Source organism: Bubalus kerabau, chromosome 13 (assembly GCF_029407905.1).
Source record: "Bubalus kerabau isolate K-KA32 ecotype Philippines breed swamp buffalo chromosome 13, PCC_UOA_SB_1v2, whole genome shotgun sequence".
Classification (NCBI taxonomy): Eukaryota; Metazoa; Chordata; class Mammalia; order Artiodactyla; family Bovidae; genus Bubalus; species Bubalus kerabau.
In genome coordinates this window covers 32,006,385-32,031,068 of record NC_073636.1, presented here as the reverse complement: position 1 = coordinate 32,031,068, position 24,684 = coordinate 32,006,385, and the positions used below count along the sequence as shown (strand labels likewise).

General features: G+C 43.2%; 2 protein-coding genes across 2 annotated transcripts in view; one reads left to right on the top strand and one right to left on the bottom strand.

The window, feature by feature from the left end:
* Positions 1-9,341: 9,341 nt before the first annotated feature.
* Positions 9,342-17,316, bottom strand: VIM (vimentin). Its single transcript, XM_055543914.1, has 9 exons — positions 16,597-17,316; positions 15,907-15,967; positions 13,218-13,313; positions 12,970-13,131; positions 12,349-12,474; positions 11,589-11,809; positions 11,138-11,181; positions 10,525-10,610; positions 9,342-9,704 (listed from the first exon to the last, which is right to left on the bottom strand). The coding sequence occupies exons 1-9, from the start codon at positions 17,157-17,159 to the stop codon at positions 9,663-9,665; spliced, it is 1,401 nt and encodes a 466-aa protein (XP_055399889.1). The 5' UTR covers positions 17,160-17,316; the 3' UTR covers positions 9,342-9,662.
* A 774-nt stretch (positions 17,317-18,090) lies between these two features.
* TRDMT1 (tRNA aspartic acid methyltransferase 1) overlaps positions 18,091-24,684 on the top strand; it is a 90,740-nt gene continuing 84,146 nt past the window's right edge. The window contains exons 1-2 of the mRNA XM_055543919.1: positions 18,091-18,296; positions 18,435-18,530. The gene's annotated coding sequence lies outside the window, so the exon portion shown is untranslated. The remainder of the gene's footprint in view (positions 18,297-18,434; positions 18,531-24,684) is intronic.

Sequence of the window (24,684 nt, the reverse complement as noted above, 5' to 3'; positions counted from 1 at the left end):
ATGAAGCAATGCCATTTGCAGCCAACATGGATGGACCTAGAGATTATCATACTAAGTGAAGTATGTCAGACAGAGAAAGATATCATATGGTTTCACATGTATGTCGAATCTAAAAAAAATAATACAAATGAACTTGCTTACAAAACAGACTCACAGATTTCAAAAGCAAGCTTATCGTTATGAAAGGGTGGATAAATAAGGAGATTGGGAGTAATATATACACATTACTATATATAACATAAATAATCGACAGGGACCTACTTCAGGGAACTCTACTCTATACTCTGTAATAACCTAAATGGGAAAAGAATCTGGAAAAGAATGGATACATGTATATGTATAACAGGCTTCCCTGGTGGCTCAGCTGGTAAAGAATCTGCCTGCAATGTGGGAGACCTGGGTTCAACCACTGGGTTATATGTATAACTGAATCACTTTCCTGTATACCTGAAATACACAGCATTGTAAATCAAGTGTATCCCAATGTAAAAATTAAATTAAAAAAATTTTGTTTATAGATAGTGAACTATTAGGTATGGAATTTGTGAAGTGTCAAATCTTTGATAAATCGTAAAAGGACATTAAAACCATCCAGTTATCCTCTCTTTTCCTCAAGTAAGTATACATTGCTTCAAGTTCAAGAAGACAGTGACTGAAAGACAAGATTGGGTCTCATTACAGAAAGGCTTGGGGAAAAGCTTTGTATATACAATGGTGCATCTCCCCTTTAAGGGTCCTTTTCAAGATGATTTTCCAACTAATGTATGTTAGAACAATGCTCACTCTGTCATAAAGCAAATTTCCATGCACTTGTTATGAACTGAATGTTTATGTCTCCTCAAAATCTGAAACCCCTAAACCCCAGTGTGAAGTATTTGGAGGGGCCTTTGGAATTAATTAGGGTTAGATGAGGTCATAAGAATGGAATCCTAACAATGGGACTAGTGCCCTTGTATGAAGAGAACAGAGAAATAGCTCCCAATTTCCTTCTCTCCTCCCTTCCTCCCTCCCTCCCTTCCTCTCTTTCCCTCTCTCTGTGCCATATGAGGATTCAGGAAGAAGATGGTCATCTGCAAACCAGGAATTGTGCTCTCACCAGAACCAATTCTTGATCTTGAACTTCTCAGCCTCCAAAACTGTGACATAAATGTTTGTTAAGACCCTCAGTTTATGATATTTTGTTATAGCAGCCCAAACTAAGATCCATGTTTTTTTTTAATTGGCGTCTAATTACTTTACAATATTACATTGGTTTCTGCTGTCCAACAATGTGAATCAGCGGATGGTGCTAGTGGTAAAGAACTGCCTGCCAATGCAGGAGGCATAAGAGACATGGGTTCAATCCCTGAGTCAGGAAGATCTCCTGGAGAAGAGCAGGGCGACCCGTTTCAGTATTATTGTCTGGAGAATCCCATGGACAGAGGAGCCTGGTGGGCTACAGTCCATAGGATTGCAAAGAATCGGACATGACTGAGCATGCGCACGCACACACACAGTGTACATATGTCAATCCTAGTAGAGACAGACATCAAGAGAATATAATAGAGCATCCCAAATAAACCCATGGATCTCATGGAGGGAAGGAGAGGATGAGATCCATGGGTTTATCTGGGATACTCCATTATAGCCTCTTGATGTCCGTCTTCACACCGGTACTACACCATTATATTTTACTATACTCCATCTGGTAAGACATATCTTTCTAATGCAGTATTTATCTTATCTCAGAGAGAATCTTATTTCTTCTCAGCCCATTGCTTTTCTTTGCACATAATTTGTCTGTAAATAGTTTGGAGTTTTCTAAATAAGCAATAATATTGTTTGCAATTAATGACAGTTTCATCTCTTTTTCTATTACTATGTCTCTCTTTTTTCCCTATAGTACAGTATTGGATAGAAGCAGGGATAGAGGTATCTCTGTTTTTCTTGATCTTAAAAAGAAGAATAATTATATTATTTCACCATCATTTTTTATGCTTACTCTTGGTTTCTAATAGCTATCTCATATTGAGATAAGAAACAGCCTGTACAATCTTATTTTTGTAAAAGTTTTTATAATAATTAGAGGTTGACCTTTATGGATTTTTTTTAGTCTATTAAGTGGATCTTATGATTTACTCCTTTAATATGTTAAAATGTTAAATTCTGTTAATCAATTTTTAATATTAAAATAATCTCTGAGCTGTAGTCAACATTTATTATTTTTATAGATTTAGAATACATAAATATGTTTTTAGAATATATTGCCCGATTTGTATAAAATAGCATCACTGACTCAATGGAGAATAATTTGAGCAAACTTCAGGAGACAGTGGAGGACAGAGGAGCCTCGTGTGCTGCAGTCCCATGGGGTGGCAAAGATCAGACAGGACTTAGCGACTGAATAACAACAAGAAAAACACATCACTTCCATTTCCTGGTTCAAGGAACATAATTGACTGATAGCCCCACTATCATCCTTCTGGATTCACCACCACATTTGAGTCAAGGACACACTTCCCCTGGGCTGCTCCCAAACCGATGACTGAACATGATAAAGATCCTAGCACTGATCCATTCTTGTGAGACAGGGACTCCTCTAAGCAGTCCCGACTGACTTGTGGACCTTCCCTAGGCTCTCCTAAAACTTTCTTAAATCTGCACTGCATCCGAGACTGCTCCTACTATTCCATCCTTCTCTTTCCTTTCACTATTGTCATGCCTATATTGCAACCTAAAAGCTCACATATCTCTTCCTATGTCTTCCTATTTATCCATCAGAATAAAGCTCTTGTACACCTAATTCCATCTTTGGCTGTTCAGAGAACGTCAGCCAACACAAATTGGGTTTGCTGATGTTTTGTGAGGATATTTACATCTCTATCCATGAATAATGTTGACCAGTAGTCTCTACTGGGTCTTTGTCTAGTTTGGGGATTAAGACTGTGCTGTATTCATATAAATAGTTAGAAAAGTTTCTCTTATTTTTATGATTTGAAAGTGTTTGTGATGATTTGGAATGTATCCGTTACACGTTTGGTGGGATTCAACTGCTGGGAATCTGTTCTTAATGTTTTCTTTTAAGAAAGATTATTCAGATTTTCTTTATCATCTTAAGTCAGTTTTGATTGGGACTTTTGATTTCAAACTCTATGGCAATCTGTATTTTCCAAAGATGGCTACAACATTCTCTCATTCCACATGCTGTTCTCTAATATGACCTTGCCAGTCCCACCTTGAGAGGAGGAGTCTATTTTTCCACCCTTGAATTTGGGTGGTCTCTGTGACTGATTTGACTGATGGAGTGCAGTGGAAATTATGCTGTGTTATTTACAGACGTATTTCTTATCAAACCTGGACATTTGTGCGTCCTGGCTCTTAGCAGTGAGTCACGCGGTAAAAAGTATTTCTATCCTCAGACCATGCTGTTAGAAGCCTAAACCATGGATTATGAGACAATATATGGAAAATGAAAGAGGCCATGGAACACTGAAGGAAGAGACTTAAGAATGAAGAAGTCATATTCTATGTCAAGTCCAATTAGGGCTTCAGATGACCCCAGCCTTCGATACCACCTGGCAGTAGTTGCAGGCTCCCCAGCTGAGCCTGGTCAACCCACAGCAAAATGAATTATTGTTCTGAGCTGCTGAGTTTTATAATTGTATCATTCATAGTGGCAACTGATAGCTGAGTACCCATCTTCTCCATGAAAATGACTGTAATAGCTGGAGTAAACATATACACACACTCATCCATGCAAGCAACTGTGTAAATGTTTTGAGGTCAACCAATACAGTCAAGAATGGAGTTTAATGGCTATATCCCTTGGGAGAAACAAAGATTCCAAGGTGAAACCCACATTCACTTGGTTTTTCCCATGAAGGCAATGTCAAAATGAGGGAGATACTGCAAACATAAAATGGTATTCTTTCTGGGCTAAGTTGACAGAGAAACATTCAAATTGTTAGCCACCTCCAAAGCTGTATATGTTCAGGGTGAGATTTCAAGAAACCCAGCAGAAAATAGCAGCAGGGAAACTAAAAGCTGGGCAGAAATTTCAACACCTGCATAGTTCTGGAGAAACGGAGGCCAGAGTTTCTGCCAAAGTGGAAGGGCTTTGGGAAACACATGCAGGCTGTAGCTGAGATCCAGAAATGCCCCAACCTGAGGCTAAGGATCACACCTGAGAGATGAGGACCAGCACTAAGATGATGGGGTTAAAATAGTCGAGGACTAACAAAAGTTAAAACCAGGTCTTACCAGGATCAAAATGACACGCAAGTACTCTATTTGCCTATGAAAAGAAGACTTCTCTTCATTTTTAGAGAAGGAAAATATTGTCCAGAACCTAAACAAACATCATTTAAAATCTTCAGTATCCAGTAAAAAATAATGGGGCATGTTAAAATAATCAAAAACCCAAAGAGAAAACAGACCCTATAAACAAAATAATATGTGATTCACATATTGACATTAGCAGACAAAGACCTTTAAACCAACATTACGAAATAGTGTAATTACAATTAGGGCTTCCCTGGTGGTCCAGTTGTCAAGAATCTGCTTTGCAGCATAGGGAATGCATGTTTGATGCCTGCCTGGGTGACTAATATCCCACATGCTGCAGAGCAACTACTGAGCTCACCTGCCATAACTAGAGAGTCCGTGTGCTGCAATGGAAGATCCCACATGATGCAGTGAAGCTCTTGCATGCCACAGCTAAGATCTGATACAGCCAAATAAATAATATAATTTGCAATTAATGCGATAAAGGAAAATAGAGGGAAGTTTCATATTCTGGAGAGACAGGGGCCCATGTCAAGTTAAGATCAACATAAAAGACTAGAAGCCACAGTCTGAATGCCAAGGACAGAACAAGACCCTTCTGGTTAGGTCAGCCTAAGGAGAGCTGAATGGATGTTAAGTGACCTGTGTAGCCGCTTTACAACATCTGTGAAGGAAAATGCATCCAACACCTCATAACAACATCCCCTGTTTGCTTTAGTCAGTTCAGACTGCTATAACATAATACCATGGACTGGGGACTTAAACAACAGAAATTTACTTCTTACAGTTCTGAAGGCTGGAAGTCCAAGCTCAAGGCACCGGCAGATCTAGTGTCTGATGAGAACCTGCTTTCTCTAGATCCACAGTCCTCAACTTTTTGGCACCAGGGACCAGTTTCAAGGAAGACAATTTTTTCATGGATCTGGGGCCGAGGGGAGGGGCAGGGATGGTTTTGGGATGATACTCATAATAAGGAGCATGCAACCTAGATCCCTCTTATGAGAATCTAATGCCACCACTGGTCTGAGAGGAGGCCGTAATGGGGAGTGACTGTAAACACAGGTGAAGCTTTGCTTGCTCACTTGTTGCTCACTTCCTGCCATACAGCCTGGTTCCTAACAGGCCTGGCACTTGTCCACAGACCAGAGCTTGGGGACCCCTGCTCTATAGGGCTTCTTTTTGTATCCTCACAGGGTGGAACACAGAATAAAGGGAAAGCAAGCTCTCTGTGTCTTTTTATAAGGGTACTAATCCAATTCAAGAGGTACTAAACCAATCCAATCCATCTCATGAATTACTTCCCACAATTAATTAATCACCTTCCAAAGGCCCCACCTCCTAAAGCCATCACGCTGGGGGTTAGGATTTCGGCATATGAATTTGAGGAAGGGACATGACCATTCAGTACATGGCTCTGTTCTTCTCCAGTTAATGGGTAGACTATGAACTCAATAAAGGAGCTGACTTTGTGATTGTCCAGCCAACACCCAGTGAGCGCCTGACACATACAGGGAACTTGAACTTCCTATGAGTCTGTAGCTTTAGACTAGTCTTCTTGGACTGAAGAGAATCTTCATCTGAGAGCAGCCTATTAGATTCTGTTGACTCCCCCAGAGCCTTCCATGGTTGTCTGCTCACCTTCTACTGTGCCCTAAAAGAAATACTCGCCTTATAGGATAACTGTGTGGAGCAAGTCTCCAGAGCATTTATCTCGAATTGTTCTCTACCATTAGAGGGTGTTTAAAAAAAAAAACAGAGACATTGACCAGTCACATGTGGCCACAAATCTTTAAGCAGTATATTCACCATCAGTGACTTTGCAAACTTAGGGCCTTTTGCAGACCTCTATCACAGACCTATTTCAAATACAGTCAAGGAGAATGGTCTCCCAGTGTTTAACAGTGACCCTGTTAAGGGCTGAATTTGTGTCCTTTGTCCCCAGGTACCCCGCCCCCCAACCCCTTCTGCTATTCTTAGGTTGGTGTCTTAATCCCCCATTAACTCAGAATGTGCCTGTATTTGGAAATAGTGTCTTTAAAGAGGTGATTCAGATAAAATGAGGTCCTACAGGTGGTTCCTAATCCATTATGATTGGTTTCCTTATAAGAAGAGATAATCTAAGGGGAGAGTTCTCAGAAGAAACCAACACTGCTGGTAGCTTGACTTTGGATGTCCAGCCTGCAGAACTGTGTGAAAATTCATTTCTGTAGTTGAAGCCGCCCGTTCTGTGGTACTTTGTTATGCCCCGCCCCAGTGGACATATGGAGACCCTTTTTTCAGCTGAAGCCTGGCAGGTTGGAGTGAGAGCCTTCTTTGGGGCAAAGTGTCTGCTTCAACCTTGTTTTCTTCAGAAAGAAACCAGGGGAAGCTACTGTCCCCCTGCCTCTCCCCCTCACCTCACACCCACTTCCCCCCTCAGTCCCACAGCCTTTGGAATGAGATTGTCTCCTAGCTCCTTTGTCAGAGGCCGGTCATGGGGAGGTGGGGCTCACATCAGACTTGCTGTAACTGAGTCAGACCATTTGTCTCAGTCACCAGCCACCTCTTTTATCTGTCATGATGGTGAGAAACCTCAGAAAGACTTAATTTTCACATTATTTCCACAGACTGCACCATCCCCTTGGTCAGTTTCTCGAGACTTCACACTTTATGCATCATTCTCTTCTCCCTATCCCCTACTATTTTTTTTTTAACCTCCTTTAATCTAATGTTGTGCATTAAAGAACCAAGCATTCATCTTTGTTTCATTGTACGTGGTGAGAACATCCTTTCTATTAGTTTTTCAAAGTGGAAGGTAAGGACAACGCTAACAGTAGGACTAATGATAAAAATTAAAAAGACTTACATAGATTTGAATTCCTATAAGGTGGGCCCTGGGGTTTTTTGGTTTTTCTTTTCTACGAAAGGCTGGTTTCTGACAGTTGGAGATAAGGGAGATGAGCTCATCTTTTTCGTTTCAGGGAGGTGATTTTTAGAAAGAGCTGTACGGGAATTTTGAGGATGGAGAGCCCACTAGTCTCAAGATACTTGGCAGAACTTGTCATCTTGGTTCCTTTTCCCCAGGGGTGGGGGGGGGGCCGGGACACAAGGGAAACTAAGCTTTATTTATTTATTAATATGAAAGTTATATGCTTGAAGGAAACTAGTGTGGGCCTGGTGTCTTCCCTGCATGATCCTCATAAGCCAAAGGTAGGGTACAAATGATGAGACAGGAAAAATATGGCTAGGAGGCTGAGAGGGATGTGATAAAAATAGCTAAAGAACAACAGCAACAAAAAATCAAATAAAGTTTCTTCAGGGTCCAAGCACCTGGATATTTCCTCTGGTGATACACTCATCAGTTGTTCAAATATGGGGGTGGGGTGAGAGGTATGGGGTGCAGGACCACTTCAGGAATCACAGCAGTAATACCTTTTCCTGTGATATTATGCTAAGGGTAGGATGACCAATAGGTGGAATCTGTTGTTCAAATTAGTACACTTGTGAGCCTGAAAAGGGGGCATTATTAATCAGTAAGCATAAACCAAGACCATCCCACGCAGACCAGGATGTAAAGCAACTTGACTAGGGGTCACTTCCCAGGCCAATTCTTTGTTTACTCACTCAGTACCCACCATAAAAAATGATGAAAATCACAGCTAATGTTACTTAGCACAGGGCCTGGCATTTGAGTAAACAAAGTGTAAACCGTCTTACTTTCTCCTCCATCAACTCTATAGAGAGATAGATGTAAGCACTTAAAAATTACAAGGAGGTACTTCCCTGATAGACCAGTAGTTAGGACTCTGCACTTCTCCTGCAGGGGGCGTGAGTTCCATTCCTGGTTGAGGAATTAAGATCCCTCATGCTGAGTGGCCAAAAATAAATAAATAATTATAAGGAATGCTTATCACAGCATTCCTGGAGAAGAGGTAATCACAGTAATACAGGAAATTGGGACTTAAAAAAGTCTAGGAACTTCTTATTGAGAGGAAATTTTCCTCCAGAACACACAATGGGCCATTAGAACTCATATTGCCTCCAGGCCAAACCCTCCCTCTTTTATTTATCTAAACTTTATCCCTCTTCCTAAACTCTGCTCACATTGTGTGACCTATAGGAAGCTTTTCACGACCATAGCACTTCATGCTCATTGTCCCAGATTTTGAAAGCTGATTAGAGATTAGCATCATTCTACCACTTGTTAATTTTATCACCCAAGGAACAGGTAAGAATTTTCCTTTATTGTGTGTCTAACATCAGTTCCTCAAGCACAAGTCTTTAAACCTATCTGTAAGTAGATATATGTTATATTAATACATTTGGGCTTCCCAGGTAACTCAGTGGGAAAGAATCTTCTAGCCAATGCAAGGAGACATAGTTCCATCCCTGGGTCAGGAAGATCCTCTGGAGTAGGAAATGGCCATCCACTCCAGTATTCTTCCCTGGGAAATCCCATGGACAAAGGAGCCTGGAGGGCTATAGCCCATGGGGGTCACAAAGAGTCGGACATGACTGAGCTCACGCATGCATGCAGATATATACATTTAGGCATCACATATAGATATACACACAGAAAACCTGGGTAGTTTCTGGTGTTGAAACTAAATGAATTTGTTCCATTTCTATGTTGCTAATGGAAGATGCAGCCTTCACATCCTGGCTGTTGTCTACACTTTAACCCCCATAGTAGTTTGTGCCACTCATGCTGCACATACTAGAACGCAGTTTTCATTTTAGTCAGATTTTCGTTTTAGGATGTCTGTTTGTTAGAACTGGACTCACACATGGATATGGACCTGGCTGAACTCATTTTATGAAAAGACCTAGTGTCATTGCGAGTTATTTTATAACATCTATTTGTAAGTTTAAAAAGCAACTGAATTGAAAAGAAGCAAGGTCTACCCAAAATGACCAAATTTAAAACTCAGTTTCAAGAATAAAGTTGAATTTTTCAAGTTAACCTAACCTTGATTTTGTGGCAGTTTGACCAATAAATACTTGGTCCAATACTTGATCAAAAAATACTTAACCAAAACATAAATATTCTCATGACATTTAGTGAATTATTTAGATATTTCAAATAAGTAAGACACCACCAGAGTTTTCCAAAGATTTATTGAAGCAGAAACAAGTTGGTCAGATACTTGATGGAAAAAAGCAGTTTTAATGGTATTCAAAAATACTTTTTAAAAAGTATTCTAGCACAAGGCGTCTTCGGTAAACTAGATTATGTTGTAAACTTTTTTCTAAATCTTTTACGGGTGTTGGTTCAAGAACTAGGGCTTATTCCTATTCCAAATCTATCTTGCGCTCCTGAAAAAACTGCAGAAAGGCACTTGAAAGCTGTTTCTTTAAGATATGGATTTTTTTTTTCCTTCTTGCTGGTAGTATTTTGCTGCACGAAGTATGTGCAGTTTTTATTCCAGATCATCGTGATGCTGGGAAGTTTCGTTGATAACCTGTTAAGAAAAGTAGAACTCAAATCAAATACAATACTACATACTAATGAAGAAATGATCCCATTAAGCCTGTCAAAGAAAAATCTTAGGATATGGATATCATTTATTGTGAAAATTGGAAGATTACATTGGTTCTGTATGAAAAGGCTCACAGAGTGGGGAGAGAGACATATGTAAGATGCTCTTCACCTATAGGCAAAATATGTATCCAATAGGATGCTATACCTTAAAAATACTGTGTGTGTGAAGAATGCCGTAATAATTGTCAGTGGCAAAACTTACAATTAAAGAATACTAAACTGTATAATAAGTACATTTGATGTTCAAGGGAAGATTACTTGAAGATTACAATACATTTGACCTTGTCTTTCCTGGCACAGAGAGGTAATGAGAAACTACTTAGCCATACGCCATGCCTTTGTATCACACCGTGACAGGGCCTAGGAGTGTCCAGGGAAGGCCCTATGTGCAGGATCAAAACATTCCTAATACTGACATAGTCTATATGAATTCATGACATAGTCTCATGAATCTAGTTTAGGAAGTAACGTAAGGAAACAGTACTCCTGTTTCAAATTAAGCACCAAAGTAAATCACTAATTTTGGACAAAGGCAGACTATTATCTCACCTTCACAGCTAGGAGCCAAATAATTAGTTGGATGTGGGTACTGGCTGGAAGAAGTACTATTCTCCTTTTAGGAGACATGATTGAAACTGAAACCTCCCAAATTAGCTAGCTGTATCTGACACAGATTTATGGATTTAAAGACTTATCAATGCTGGCCTAAGATTATTTCTTTTTGATTTAAAGATACCAACCTGTCCATCTCTGGTTTCCACCGTCTTAATCAGAAGTGTCCTTTTTGAGTGAGTGTCAACCAGAGGGAGTGAATCCAGATTGGTTTCTGAATAAAGAAAATAGGTCCAAAATGAGTAAAAATAAAATTTTTAAAAAGAAACAATTTTGTCCAAAAATTATGTTTTTTGTTCATGATTGTTTAAGGCACTATTCCCAAAATAATTCTAAAAGATTATCACCTGTTTTCAAGCCCAGGGGCTAATGTTACTGAGATATCAGGATGGGATGGACTGTTTTAGCATTTACTCTATCAGGAGGAAGAAAAATGGAGTTTCAATTTAACTGGAAGTACAGAATATAAAACAGTATTTGTTTGAAAATTATGGCTCTCCTAGAGAATTTTCTCTTTATGGTATTTTTCAATTTTAAAAATGAGTGTTTTATAAGCAGAATGGCTACAAGCTGCTAAAATGTTTCATAGGGAATTCCCAATGGTTAGGACTCCATGCTTCCACTGCAGGAGGCCCAAGTTCAATCCCTGGTCGGGGAACTAAGATCCTACATTCCACAGAGATCAGTTAACTAAATAAATAAATGAATAAAAATTTTCATAATGGATAATCAAATGCTTACCTCTCAGGTTCAGGGAAGAAAAGTTTGGAAGAGGCAGAGAAATCCTATAAAAAGAAAAACAGTCACATTTTTCATAAACAATGAGAAACAAATTTATACAGTTATTTTCATCAATTAAGAAAATTTATGCTTATAATTCATTGGTGACGGATTTGCTTTAGAATTAACCCATGATTGGTCCCATTAGTACATTTAAATATTTTACTCCAAGCGTTTCCTACAAGGGACTGGAAGTACTATAGCATGACTACTGGTTTTCATAGAATCAACTGCAGGTTCAGACCCCAGTTCGGGTGATTAACTAGAACAAGGAACTCAGTCTCTCTGAACTGAAGATTTCTCATCTGTAAAAAGTGGTCAGGAGCTACCCTGAAGTTCTGAAAATGAAATGAATGGTGCGTGTACCAGCCCAGGGCAGCTGGAATTCACTCCCAGGAGCCCTGTTCCCTACCTGCTCTCCTCTCCTTCCAGCAGCTTCCTGTAGGTGGCGATCTCGATGTCGAGCGCCATCTTGACATTCAGCAGGTCTTGGTATTCGCGCAGGTGACGAGCCATCTCTTCCTTCATGTTCTGAATCTCATCCTGCAGGCGGCCAATAGTGTCTTGGTAGTTAGCAGCTTCCACAGAGAAGTTCTCTTCCATTTCACGCATCTGGCGTTCCAGAGACTCGTTCTTCAGGAAAGATGAGAAAGGTGGCTGGTGTTATTTCCCAGAAACAAACAAAAACAGCTATTCCCCCAACCTCAGCGGTAAAGAATCCGCTTGCCAATGCAGGAGACTCAGGTTCGATCCCTGGGTTGGGAAGATCCTTTGGCAAAGGAAATGGCAACCCAATCCAGTGTTCTTGCTTGGGAAAGGCCAAACGGAGTCACCAAGACTTGAAAACAACTGAGTGACTAAACAACAACAACCCCAACCATTTCCAAACTATCTGCAATCATTTCCCCTCGTAGCAAATGGGAAAAACTCCAACTTTTGGTGGAAAATAATGTACCAGGTTCCTTCCTAGTGGAAACAATAATATAGGTAAATTAAAACCTTGGGATCTCCAAGTTCTTTTTGAATGAATCTAAACTAATTATTTTCTTGGGATTAAAATGCCAATTTTTCTCCCTTTGAACAAAGTTTTCTTCCAAGAGCACCCTCAGATTGGCCACCTGAATGGCTACAAGCTGGTGATCTGGCTTCTGTTCAGGAAGCACGATACTCACAGTCCCTTTGAGCGCATCCACCTCGCAGGTGAGAGTCTGCACCTGCCGGCGGTACTCGTTCGACTCCTGCTTGGCCTGGCGTAGGGCGTCATTGTTGCGGTTAGCAGCTTCAGAGAGGTCAGCAAACTGTCAGGGAGGAAGCAGAAACCCGGGTCAGCCACGGGCCTCATCCACAAATCCTCCAAGATTCTACATGGCCTGGATAAATGAGAAAGCTTAAAGATGGTGAACAAACAAATAAGTAAATAAGGTATGATGCCAATCAAATTTTACACTCAAAGTTCCAAACTCAACATCTTCCAGGATATGTTTAAATTTGTTTTGATAACCAGAGAAAATGAAGTGGAAGGCGGATGTTGAGATTTTCAAACAGAAATTCACTCTGCTGCCCTCATTTGCAGAGGGTGGAGGTCAAGAGCATGGTTTGGGGGTTACCTGGAAGTAGGGTGACAGATGGCAGTGGGAAACGATGGGGGAAGGTGGGAAGTACAGCAAGATATAAAACTTGAACAAGAAGAAAAGCCAGCTAAACTAGGGAGCTAAAAGGTACTTAGGAACCACAGACAGGTACAGCAAACAGAATGGTTTCCATTTGTTCTGGCCACACTATCTTGTTTGTACCTTGGACTTGTACCATTCCTCAGCCTCCTGAAGGTTCTTGGCAGCCACGCTCTCATACTGCTGACGGACATCACGCAGGGCAGCCGTGAGGTCAGGCTTGGAAACATCCATATCGATTTGGACATGCTGTTCTTGAATCTGGGCCTGAAGCTCCTGGATTTCCTGAGGAAAGAAAGACAGAAGGTCAGCAGTGCCAAGTATGGGAGCAGCTTCACCCACAATTGTTCACAGACAGTGACTCTTCTTACCTCATCATGCAGTTTCTTCAAAAAGGCAATCTCTTCTTGCAAGGATTCCACTTTACGCTCCAGGTCAAGACGTGCCAAAGAGGCATTGTCAACATCCTGTTTTGAAAAGAAAAAAAAAAAAAAAAAAAGGACATGAAGGAAGATGCTATGAAGTCTGTGGCTTATCCTATTTATTCATTTTAAATGAACCAGACAAACTTAGCCTCTTTACTATGAGAAGGGCATTGACAAATTTTATAACCTTTAAATAAGTTTGTAAATCACCCAGGGCTCCAATATACTGTTTTCTTCTCTTCATTAACCAACTTGAATTGTGATCCATTGAGTTGTACTCAAGGTGACCAATAAATATTTAAAAATAAATAACTGTATGCCAGCATGGCAGGCTGCAATCAATCATTATTGAGTTCATAGTTATCAGTGACGTTTTCATTACTTTTTTAAATCTAGAAAATCAGTGTCACAGGATTTTAAAATTTTTTGAGGCAGGGGTAACATGGAATATTGATAGAATAACAGGAGCTGATCAGATTTCACACCTCCATGTGTACATGAGAACACAGAACAGAAATTTGTGCTCCTGAAGTTTCAGCACATAATACCTAAGCTCTCTTTTTGTCTCCTCAAATATTCTGAAATTTTTTCTCAGGATCCCGAGCAAGTCACCTGACATTCAAGTTACAAGCCTAGATCTTTACTACAATTCAAGATGTACACTGGCAAATATGTAGTTCAGCCAAATAAAGAAAAAGAAGTGTAACCCTGAACTGTATTTGCTTTGCTTTCTCTGGTAGATTTTTCTCCTGAAAGTCACCTATCTCATCCCACAAGGGTGTGCCACATCTTTTTCGCTTAGTACTATGTCAATTCAGTTCTTTAGCCTGTTTCAGAATGACTAATCAACTTGCACATATTATATGTAAAATTTTTATTGCTCTGGTCTCCTCCTATGTTTTCACCATGTGTAAACTGGTGGAAAGATTTTATTTCCCCTCAGGGAATGTCTTGAGGATTTTTATACCTCTTATCTTGTAAGCCAGCTTCCCTAGTGTCTCAGCTGGTAAAGAGTCTGCCTGCAATGCGGGAGACCTGAGTTCGAGCCCTGGGTTGGGAAGATCCCCTGGAGATGGGAAAGCTACCCACTCCAATATTCTGGCCTGGAGAATTCCATGGACTGTATAATCCATGGGGTCACAAAGAGTCAGACACGACTGAGCGATTTTCACTTCACATATCTTGTAAGCAGTTATATTTGGAGTTCAGGTTAGTCTTAAAATGTAGACCTGTTTCTATCACCTTCATGGAAAAGTAAATGAGAAAGGGGTGATAATAAAATGATCAGTCTTGGGAAAAAAATCATTTTTGCTTGTTGTTGATCACTGCAAAAGATAATTTACTATTCTCAATTTTCAAAAGTTCTATGTGTTATTATACTTCTTTGAAGAGAATATGAGTGGTTTTATCTAATCCCTAAATAGGAGGAACAATTTATACTAATATTTTATATGAAGCTACTACCGGGGAAGAAACCATTACAGACATGATGATCAGAAACGCTCAATGCCTGAAATAAACCACACATTTCTGTGTTTAACTTGATAAATGCATTTCTGCTTCAAAATGTATTCTAGACTATTTGCCTGAGGGAGCTTTTAGAGCCAGTCCCAGTGAGTGTTCAGGAGAAAAAAACTGCTGGTAACTAGTCTTCTAAAGTTGGGATCCAACTTTAAGTTAAAAATCCTTAAAGGCCATCTATCTTTGGAGCAAGAAAACCATTTTTCTTAAAATCCTATCCTTCATTTTTAGGTTTATTCTTTATGGAGAAAATGCTAAAGAATACAAGGATTCAAAAAAGGAAGGCCTTTCCAAATGTGAGGTAGGACTGCAGCTTTAAGAACTTTTCACATCACATACTTTGAGTCTGGGCCAGATATTAGATAACGGGATGTTAGCAAATACTTGTGTCCAATTAGAACAGTGCTTGCATCATTACATATTCAATAAGAATGTAGCCTGTTGCAAAGCGTCTCCAGGAACACAAAGACTCCTATTCTTTCTGACCAGAGGCACCACACTTGCCAGGATGTCTGTATCTACATTCCATAGTGAAGCCCATAGAAACCATTAATACCTTTCAGCCAAGGGGACAGATGGCTCCTTCTCATCCTTATTAGATCACAAATTAGTTGTGCATAGCGATACTTCTGTCTAACCTTGGGGCCACAATAGAACTTGCCGGCAAGAAAAGAAAATTTCTGGCTGAAGTTCAGTTACACTAAGTTTCCGATCCTCCCATCCATTTCACATATACAACTACAGGGCAGAATTGTGCTTTTTGTGGCCTTGTAAAAGGTAGTCAACTTTGGCAAAACCGCAACCTAAATCAAACTGTAACGCTTCAAAATCAAAATATCAACGTGTTGCAAACACGAAACGGGAAAAAAAATCATTTCTTGGGAAAAGAATCTTGAAACAAATTTTAAAATGTTAAAGACTGTGTCCTACGGAACGGTTTAATCATTCAAGGGCTTTTATCCAGAACTGCGGTCTCTCTGCCACTAGGGGGCTTGGCGCGCGGACGTGAAGTTTTGTATGATTCAGACTTGGGTTAAGGAACTTTCAGAATTGCCCGTGGGTTGGCTGGGCGGGTGGCGTCCGGTGGCTTCGAGTAGGAACAGAATCTACCAACCTGTCTGAAAGACTGCAGAGTGCTCTCGGCTTCCTCTCTCTGAAGCATCTCCTCCTGCAACCTGAAACAGTTTCAGATTAACCACAGGGGAACCGGGAAACCGCCAGGGGCGGGGCGACCACACCCAAACACCCAGTCGTAGCGCAGAAACCCAAGAGTTGCTGCGCCACCTCCGCGCTCAACCAGCGACCGCGGCTTAGATCTGGTGTCCTAGGCAAGTTTTAGCGGGACCTTGGCCTCTGCGTGGAAAAGTAATCACTGCCGTCACCCCGACCTGCGAGACGCCCGCCACCACCCCACCGCGGAGGAGACTCTACAATCCCTTTGTCTCGCTCCCTCCGCGGCCCGTTGGCTGGCAGCCCGCCAGAGGGGCCCAGGAAACTTTTCTCAAAGTTTGGGGAAATCGCGTTCATCCTTTTCTAGGGCCGTAGCAGCAGCAGCAGCAGAGTACACAGTGGTAGTTTTAAAAAGTCTGCAACTTGAAACGTGCGTTCTTGGGCAATAAGTGGGGGTAGAGGGAAAATGCTAACTTGAAAGATCCTGGTTCAGGGCGGGGCCCGTACCGCTTAAGCCACAACCCTGCTCCCTCGCTGTCACCCCGGCAGCCGCCGCCCGGGCCACATCCCCAAGGGCGTGGCAGCTCCGTATCCACTTCATCCCTCCCTCAGCCCCTCGTGGGCGCCTCCTTACTTCTCCCGGAGCCTCATGATGTCTTCGGCCAGGTTGTCGCGCTCCACCTCGACGCGGGCTTTGTCGTTGGTGAGCTGGTCCACCTGCCGGCGCAGCTCTCGCATCTCCTCCTCGTAGAGGTCCCCCAGGCGCGACTTGCCCTGGCCCTTGAGCTGCTCGAGTTCAGCCAGCAGGATCTTGTTCTGCTGCTCCAGGAAGCGCACCTTGTCGATGTAGTTGGCGAAGCGGTCATTGAGCTCCTGCAGCTCCACCTTCTCGTTGGTGCGGGTGTTCTTGAACTCGGTGTTGATGGCGTCGGCCAACGAGAAGTCCACCGAGTCCTGCAGCAGCCGCACGCCGGGCACGCCGCTCCGCAGGCGCACGGCCGAGGAGCGCGTGGCATACACGCCACCCGGGGACGAGGTGTAAAGGGTGCGGCTGGTGGTGGGGCGCAGCGCGCTGCCCAGGCTGTAGGTGCGGGTGGACGTGGTCACGTAGCTCCGGGTGGAGCTCGGCCGGCTCGCGGTGCCAGGGCCGCCGAACATCCTGCGGTAGGAGGACGAGGACACGGACCTGGTGGACATGGCTGCAGAGGGTGGCGGTGGACTGGGCGACTGCGGTAGCACGGACTGGCTCCGGGAGGAGAGGCGAGCGCGAGGGCGCGGTGGGTGTGGGCAGAGGGAGCGCTGCTGCGTCTCTGGCGCGGGGACACCGGAGCGAGAGTGGCAGAGGACCGGACCCCGCGCGGGGCGCAGTTTTTATAACCGCGTTAGGTAAGAGGGTTCCCTCCCACTGCCATCCCGGCGACGGAGTGCGCCAGCCAATGGGGAAGGCTAGGCGGGGGGTTGGGGCGGCGGCGCCCCGGAGCCGTCCTCCTCCCCCATCTTCCCCAACGGGGACTGAGCACAGTCCCGTTACTTCTTAGCTGGGCTGGGACTTTCAGGGGCTTTCTGATGGTGGCCCGAGCTCTGCTCGCCTCTGGGTGCTGATAAAGGAGGGGTCGCGCAGTGGTGGAGGGGGAACCCGCCAGGACTGGACCAGAGGGGTCCCGGGCTCCGTGCCAAAGAGATGTAGGAGGAGGCGCGCGTGTGGGAGGGGCGCGCCGCAACTGGGTTGCGCTTTACTGGGAGAGAGAGAGTGCCGAGCCCCGCGGGCCAAAGAGCAGGAGGAGGGGGAGTGCAGGATCCCGCAGAACTGGAGGCGTGGAGAAAGAAACAAAGAGGGCCTGAGATTGGAGCGCGAGGTGGGGGCGCGCACAGCTCTGGACGCAGGGCTCGGGCCCCGCGCAGGAGTGTGTGCACAGCCTGCTTCGAAAGGGGATCCGATGAGGACCCCGTCTCTCTTAGTCCTCTTGTCTTGGGAATTACTGTTCAGGGACCTAACGGGCTGGGTCCCCTTTGGACGGTGCGCGCTTCGAGGCGGCGGCTGAGGAAAGCCCGGGGGAGAAGGGTGGGGTCGCTGAGTCACTGCACCCGGCTGTCCCGCCGAGGGCTCGTAGCGGTACAGGGAAACCGTTAGACAAGATTGACTCCAGCCTCCCTGGGCCCGCGCGCACTGTTTGTTCGAAGTTTTACACAACTTCGAGCTGGGCCTCAGCTTTCTCGTGAGCAGTTCGCCTGCGTGAAGACTAGCGCGCCCCTGAGCTCTTAAGAACTCGCCAAAGCCAGATTTTGCTCCGATGTGCAGGCGTCTCTGTAGTAAGAAACTTCTGCACACATTCTGTAAGCGCCGAACGCGGGTCTTGGGCATCACAAACGCACTCCGGGGAAGTTCTTCTTGCCAAGTTCCCCCTCACTCTTCTCTGTGGTCTCCTCTCGGCTCTCCCCTCCCCCCATAAAACCACACCCGGCTTTTAACAGGATCTGCAAGTTTGGGGTGAAGGAGGAAGCTCTGCGTCCGCAGCTGCACAATCAAATTGATCTCTGGTTTTTCTGCTGTTGCGGAAGTCATTCAAGGTATAAACATGCATTAATTATAAGAATGAATTAGGTGATACTTTAAATGTTTAATTTGATGAATGAAAGGCAGTTAGTTGATTAGATGATTCGTTAGAAAGGCAATTAGTTAGCCTCAGATGATAGAATGTTTGCAGGAACTGGATTTATGTGTTCAATTTTTGTTTAGTGATGATGCACCCTGCAGGATTCTGGTGTCTTGTCAGGGAAAAGTCACTGGTCCGTTGGTCGATTTTCCAGAATTCCTGCAGTTGGACTTAAAGTGAGAGAAACAAAATTGAGTACGGGTCAAAATGATTTGGTGTAGGGTGCCAAGGGAGTGTTCAGACTCCTAACACCAAAACCTTTCTAGATAAATCCCTCAACTAGGTTTTTGTTGCAATGTTCGTAGCACGACAGCTAGGTTTTTGTTGCAATGTTCGTAGCACGAAGAACAGAATGGTTATCCCCAAAGAGAGACAAAGAAAATCCAAGACAGTCTTTTAGTGATACCTACAGCAATTTAAAATTCAAAGGTTTTTTGTTTGTTTATATTTACAAGACTGAAGGAGTATTGAAAGGATTAACCCCCAAACCACTGTTAAAATAAAAGCATCTTGATTCTGTAGTGAAAGGGGGGGGAGGGGGAGGGTAGGAAGAGGTAAATCCTTTTCTCTGATTTTTGTTTGTTTGTTTTGAAAGGGGAGTACTGAAGGTTACCTGGCATTTAAGAAAAATAGTTTAGAACCAAATGAAGGGTTTATTTTTGTACAAGCCTCTTTTAGGCAATATTTTGTTTACCACATTTCAGTTCTGGCAAATCGAGCTGACAAGGTTGAGCAGCAGAAGCCCTGGTGGTACCGCTTCCCTGTTGAGGACATCCTTAACTCTCTCCTTCTCTGGAAGGCTGCGGGTCCCTCCTGAGCATTCCTGGGGCATGGCGCCCTGGCAGACCCGCTCAGGCTCTGTGTTACCCTCTTGCTCTCTGAGAGCCCTTTATTCAAGCCACTGCTCAACAAATGTCGCCATTGTGAGTTTGCATGGAACCTTAGGATGAGAAAAAAGCCATCTCCCTCTGGGGGAAGGGAGGGTGAATCTTACTCCCTCCTAAAATGCTGATCCCAGGGCAATGCGCTGGTGCTGTCAGAGGACGCTTGCTGTCTGACTCACTACGGAAAATGAGAGCAAGGCCCTGGTGCGGTGTGGCAGGGTGCCCTGTTGGTGACCACAGCAAATTCCTCAGGCCTATGGTGGCTTCCTCTGGGGTGGCTGCGGGCCCTCCTCATCATCTCAGGGGCATCCCTTCTCCTTTCTAACCTGTCCCCTATCTGTATTCTCAGGATTGTGGTATGTTCACTTGCTGTCTTGAGCAACAAACATTTATTGCTTCCAGCTCTGGAAGCAGAAAGTCCAAGATCAAGGTGCCAGCCAATTTGGTGTGTGATGAGAGTCTGCTTGCTGGTTTGCAGATGACCTCCTTGTTTTGTCCTCCCTTGGCAGAAAGAGTGCAGGTTGTGGTCTCTTCCTTTCTTATAAAGGTCTCTTCCTTTCTTATAAAGGACACTAATCCCACCTTAGGGGCCCCACCCTTGTGACCTCATCTAAACCTAATTACCTTCCTAAGGCCCCACCTCCAAATATCCACACACTGGAGATTAGGACTACAATATATAAATTGTAGGGGCCACAAACACTCGATCCATAGTACTTGCCATACAGCACGTGTACACACACACACACACACATATATACAGGATCCAATATGTCCTTCTCATTAGAAATTGCTATAGCTTGGGATGGATTGTAGAGTGTAGAAAAGTGAAGGTTACTGAAATGCTTCTACTCAATTCATACAGAATGCATGAGACTTTGGAAATATTTTATTTCATTCTGAGGTAAATTATATACCACCCAGGATATATAGGGAGGATGGTCATCCATGAACGCAATCTGTCTTTCTGAACTAATATCCTTGAACATGGTAACTAATCCTGCTCTATCTGCACCCCTGTGTTCTTAGTACCTTTTGGAAGTAAACAGTGCACAGACATCACTTTCTTAGTTTTCATATTTATTTTTTGATTGCTGTGAAAATCTATCTCCAGAGTATTTTTGAATGCTGGACTCTGAAGCATCTTCAAACACTGCATGCTGCAAGTTGTCTATAAATAAGGACACAGTGGACTAGTTTGTAGGCCAGGCATAAACATGACCAAATCTAAAGTACTCAACAGTGATTTTGGAATTTGCAAGCTGTGGTGATGTCAGTTGAATTGGGCAATTTGAACTGACAGACCAGCCAGCCATGTGGAGAGGAGCTTAGTGGCCTGTGGAGGCTTTAGGAGAGCTGGGTGGCAGGAGGTCGTGCCAAAAGAGACCAGCTTCTAGCTGGATCGCCTGGACGGAATGTCAGCAATGAGAAGATGTCTAATGTGACAGGGTGAAACCACGGCAAAATCTAAAGGGTGTGGTATTAAAGATAATAATAATACTCAATAATGTTAGTACTTTAGTTTTTGTGTCTGTGGGATGACAGGAAACTTGTATTCGTTTAATTTAACTGAATGCTCTTCTAGCATACTGCAGGATATAGTAGATGGTCCATTTTAAAGACTAGGCAACTAAGAAGCAAGCCAAAAATCTGTCCATGGTGATATAACTAGCAGTGGAGACAGGAAAGGGGCAAGCATTTTCTTTTAATTTTTATTGGAGTATAGTCACTTTAAATGTTGTGATAGTTTCTACTGTACAGCAAAGTGAATCAGCTATTGTTGTTGTTCAGTCACTAAGTTGTGTCTGAATCTTTGCCACTCCATGGACTGTAGCACACCCAGGCTCCTCTGTCCTCCACTATCTCCTGGAGTTTGCTCAAATTCATGTCCATTGAGTCAGCGATGCTATCTAACCATCTCATGCTCTGGCGACCCCTTCTCCTTTTGCCTCCAATCTCTCTAAACATCAGGGTCTTTTCCAATGAGTCAGCTCCTTGCATCAGGTGACCAAAGTACTGGAGCTTCACCTTCAGCAACAGTCCATCCAATGAATATTCAGGGTTGATTTCCTTTAGGATTGACTGGTTTTATCTCCTTGCCATCCAAGGTACCTTCAAAAGTTTTCTCCAGCACCACACTTCTAAAGCATCAATTCTTTGGTGCTCAGGCTTCTTTTATGGTCCAACTCTCACATCTGTACATGACTACTGGAAAAACCGTAGCTTTGATCATATGAACTTTGTATCAACTATACATATACATATACCCCCTCTTTTTTGGAATTCCTTCCCATTTAGGTCATCACCAAATACTGAATAGAGTTCCTGTGCTATACAGTAGGTTCCCATTAGTTATCTGTTTTATGTATAGGGTTGATAGTATATATGTGTCATTCCCAATTACCCTTTCTTCCCACCTTCTTTACCCCCTTGGTAGCCATACATTTGTTCTCTACATCTGTGTGTCTATTTCTGCTTTGTAAATAAGATTGCCTGTACCAGAGAAGGCAATGGCACCCTACTCCAGTACTCTTGCCTGGAAAATCCCATGGACTGAGGAGCCTGGTGGACTGCAGTCCATGGGGTTGCTAAGAGTTGGACAGGACTGAGCAACTTCCCTTTCACTTTTCACTTTCATGCATTGGAGAAGGAAATGGCAACCCACTCCAGTGTTCTTGCCTGGGAAATCCCAGGGACAGGGGAGCCTGGTGGGCTGCCGTCTATGGGGTCGCACAGAGTCAGACGTGACTTAGCAGCAGCAGCATACTCATTTTAGGGGGCAAGCATTTGAACTGAGCTCTTTCTGACTCCAAGTGCACTTTTCTCATTGGCTTGATGACATTTTGCTTGCTATTAACTAATTTAATTCACAAACATTATTTAGGGGTGCACTTTTCTCATTGGCTTGATGACATTTTGCTTGCTATTAACTAATTTAATTCACAAACATTATTTAGGGGCGTACTGTGTTTCAGGAGCTGTAGGTATAGGATAACTACCTGGTTATGTTGTGAAGGAGCAGCTTCCTAAAGGAATTTGACAGATCCTTAGAATATCATGTTTTACATTATTCAAATGATGAAACAGTGATTCATAATACATAAGAAGGGAGTTTGGTTTTCACTTGGCTCTAAATCTTTACTTTGAGAGTGAAATATTTTCACCTAGATTTCTTTCTGTCTCTTCAAAGACATCATTTTCAAAGTTAGACTTAACTCATCCCACAGTCTAAACCCCGTGAACCACTACAGCTTCCCCTTCGAACTTCCCTCTCTATTTAAGGCAACACAGCGAGCTAACAAGACTGGAAACTTTCATCCATCGCACTTCCTTACCCTTGGATGGCTCAGATCCCATGGGTGTCCTGTCCACTGCTTTCTGCACCCTCTCCTCTCTTACATTGCTGTGACTCATGTCTAAGCCATCATATATCTCATCCCTGCAATACGGCAATTGGCTTCCCTTCTTCCAGGCTCTGCTTAATCCCACCAATGTGTCTGACTTTGAACCAAAACCTCTTTTTTTTAATAACTGCATGCTTAAGACTCCCTAAAGCTGCAAAGTGAATGATTCATTCCCTGTTAGAAGATAAAGTCCATGACAGTAGAGACTTTTCTCTCTTTTGTTCACTATCTTATCTCCAGTGCCTACAGAGAAGCCTGGCACATTTATTGAATGTATGAATTAATGCATGAGTAGTTCATAGAGGAAAGGAGGAAGCGGGAGAGAAGAGGAAGGAAGAAAGGGTGGGAGGGAGGGAGAAAGAAAAGAGGGAAACAGAAGGCTAATACTAGTGCTGGTCTTTTTACACATGACCTCCTCTCATCTTTCCAGGGTATTATGATCCACAGCTTTCATTAACACACTCAGAACACATGTGTTGAATGTTTACCATGTTCCAGGCATCCTACTAGACAGTGGAGAATGTGGACAAGGCGGGTATAATCCATGTGCTCTTGGACGTAGAGCTGGATCCATGTGTGCATGTGTGTCATAGAGAGAGACAATACTTAAGGAACAAATCAAACAATTACAGTTTGTAATAAATATAATGAAAGCAACATTTTTTTTTTCTTCAGAGGAGGTTGAGGCTCATCGTTTGACAGTGGCCTTTGAAAGCCAGGCTAAGTATGCCCATTCATCCTTACCTGCCACTGCTCCCCACCAGACAGTAATTTCAATGAGACCCTAAGCTCCTCTCTGTTCCATGAATACAGCTCATTTCCCCCTACCCTCACATCTTTCCTTATATTCCATTCATCAGACACAGGTGCTTGTTTTTTGCACTGCCTGCGGTGTTTCTTAATATATTCAGTAAGTTAAGGAACTTTTCATGCCTCTGGGGAGCTCATAGCCTTGAGAAAAAGTCAGGAACCACATGAAAGAGCTATATTATTAATACATAGCAGAGTGTGGTCAGTGAGTGCTCTGATGGAGGTATGACTAAAATGCTGAAGGGCTTATATGGAGACATGGTCACATCTATTTGGGTAAGATCAGAAACTGTATTCAGAAAAAGTGACATTTGAGGAGTGAGTGTGATTTCTACAGCTTATCACAGACAGAGGATGCACTGCTGATGAAAACTCATAAGCAAAAACTGTACAAGTGGCCAGGTTCTGGGGACATGCAGGTAATAGTAAGAATCCCTCTGTGGCTGATTATGGAGCAGTTGTAAGGGAGAAAGGGAATGGAAAGCTGATATGGAACCATGCATTGGAGGACTAAATACCAAGGAAAGGAGTTTACAATTAATGTGGTGGGTAGTGGGATTTCACTGCAACTTTTGATGAGGAGAAAGACATGCTTGTGGCTGTGTTTTAATAGGATTGTTCTGGCTTATTGTGGAAGATGAAATGGGAAGAGCAGTCTGAAAGCTGTTTGCAGTAGATTGTGTGAATGGTAAAAGCCTGATCTTGGGGGGGTACAGTAATGAAGAAGGAGGGTGACTGTTAGACACTGAAGTTAGGAAGAGGGCAAGCAAGTCGAGGGCTCTGAGCTTTCTGGACTGATTAACTAAGAGCTGCTGCTGCTGCTGCTAAGTCGCTTCAGTCGTTTCTGACTCTGTGTGACCGCATAGATGTCAGCCAACCAGGCTCCCCTGTCCCTGGGATTCTCCAGGCAAGAACACCGGAGTGGGTTGCCATTTCCTTCTCCAATGCATGAAAGTGAAAAGTGAAAGTG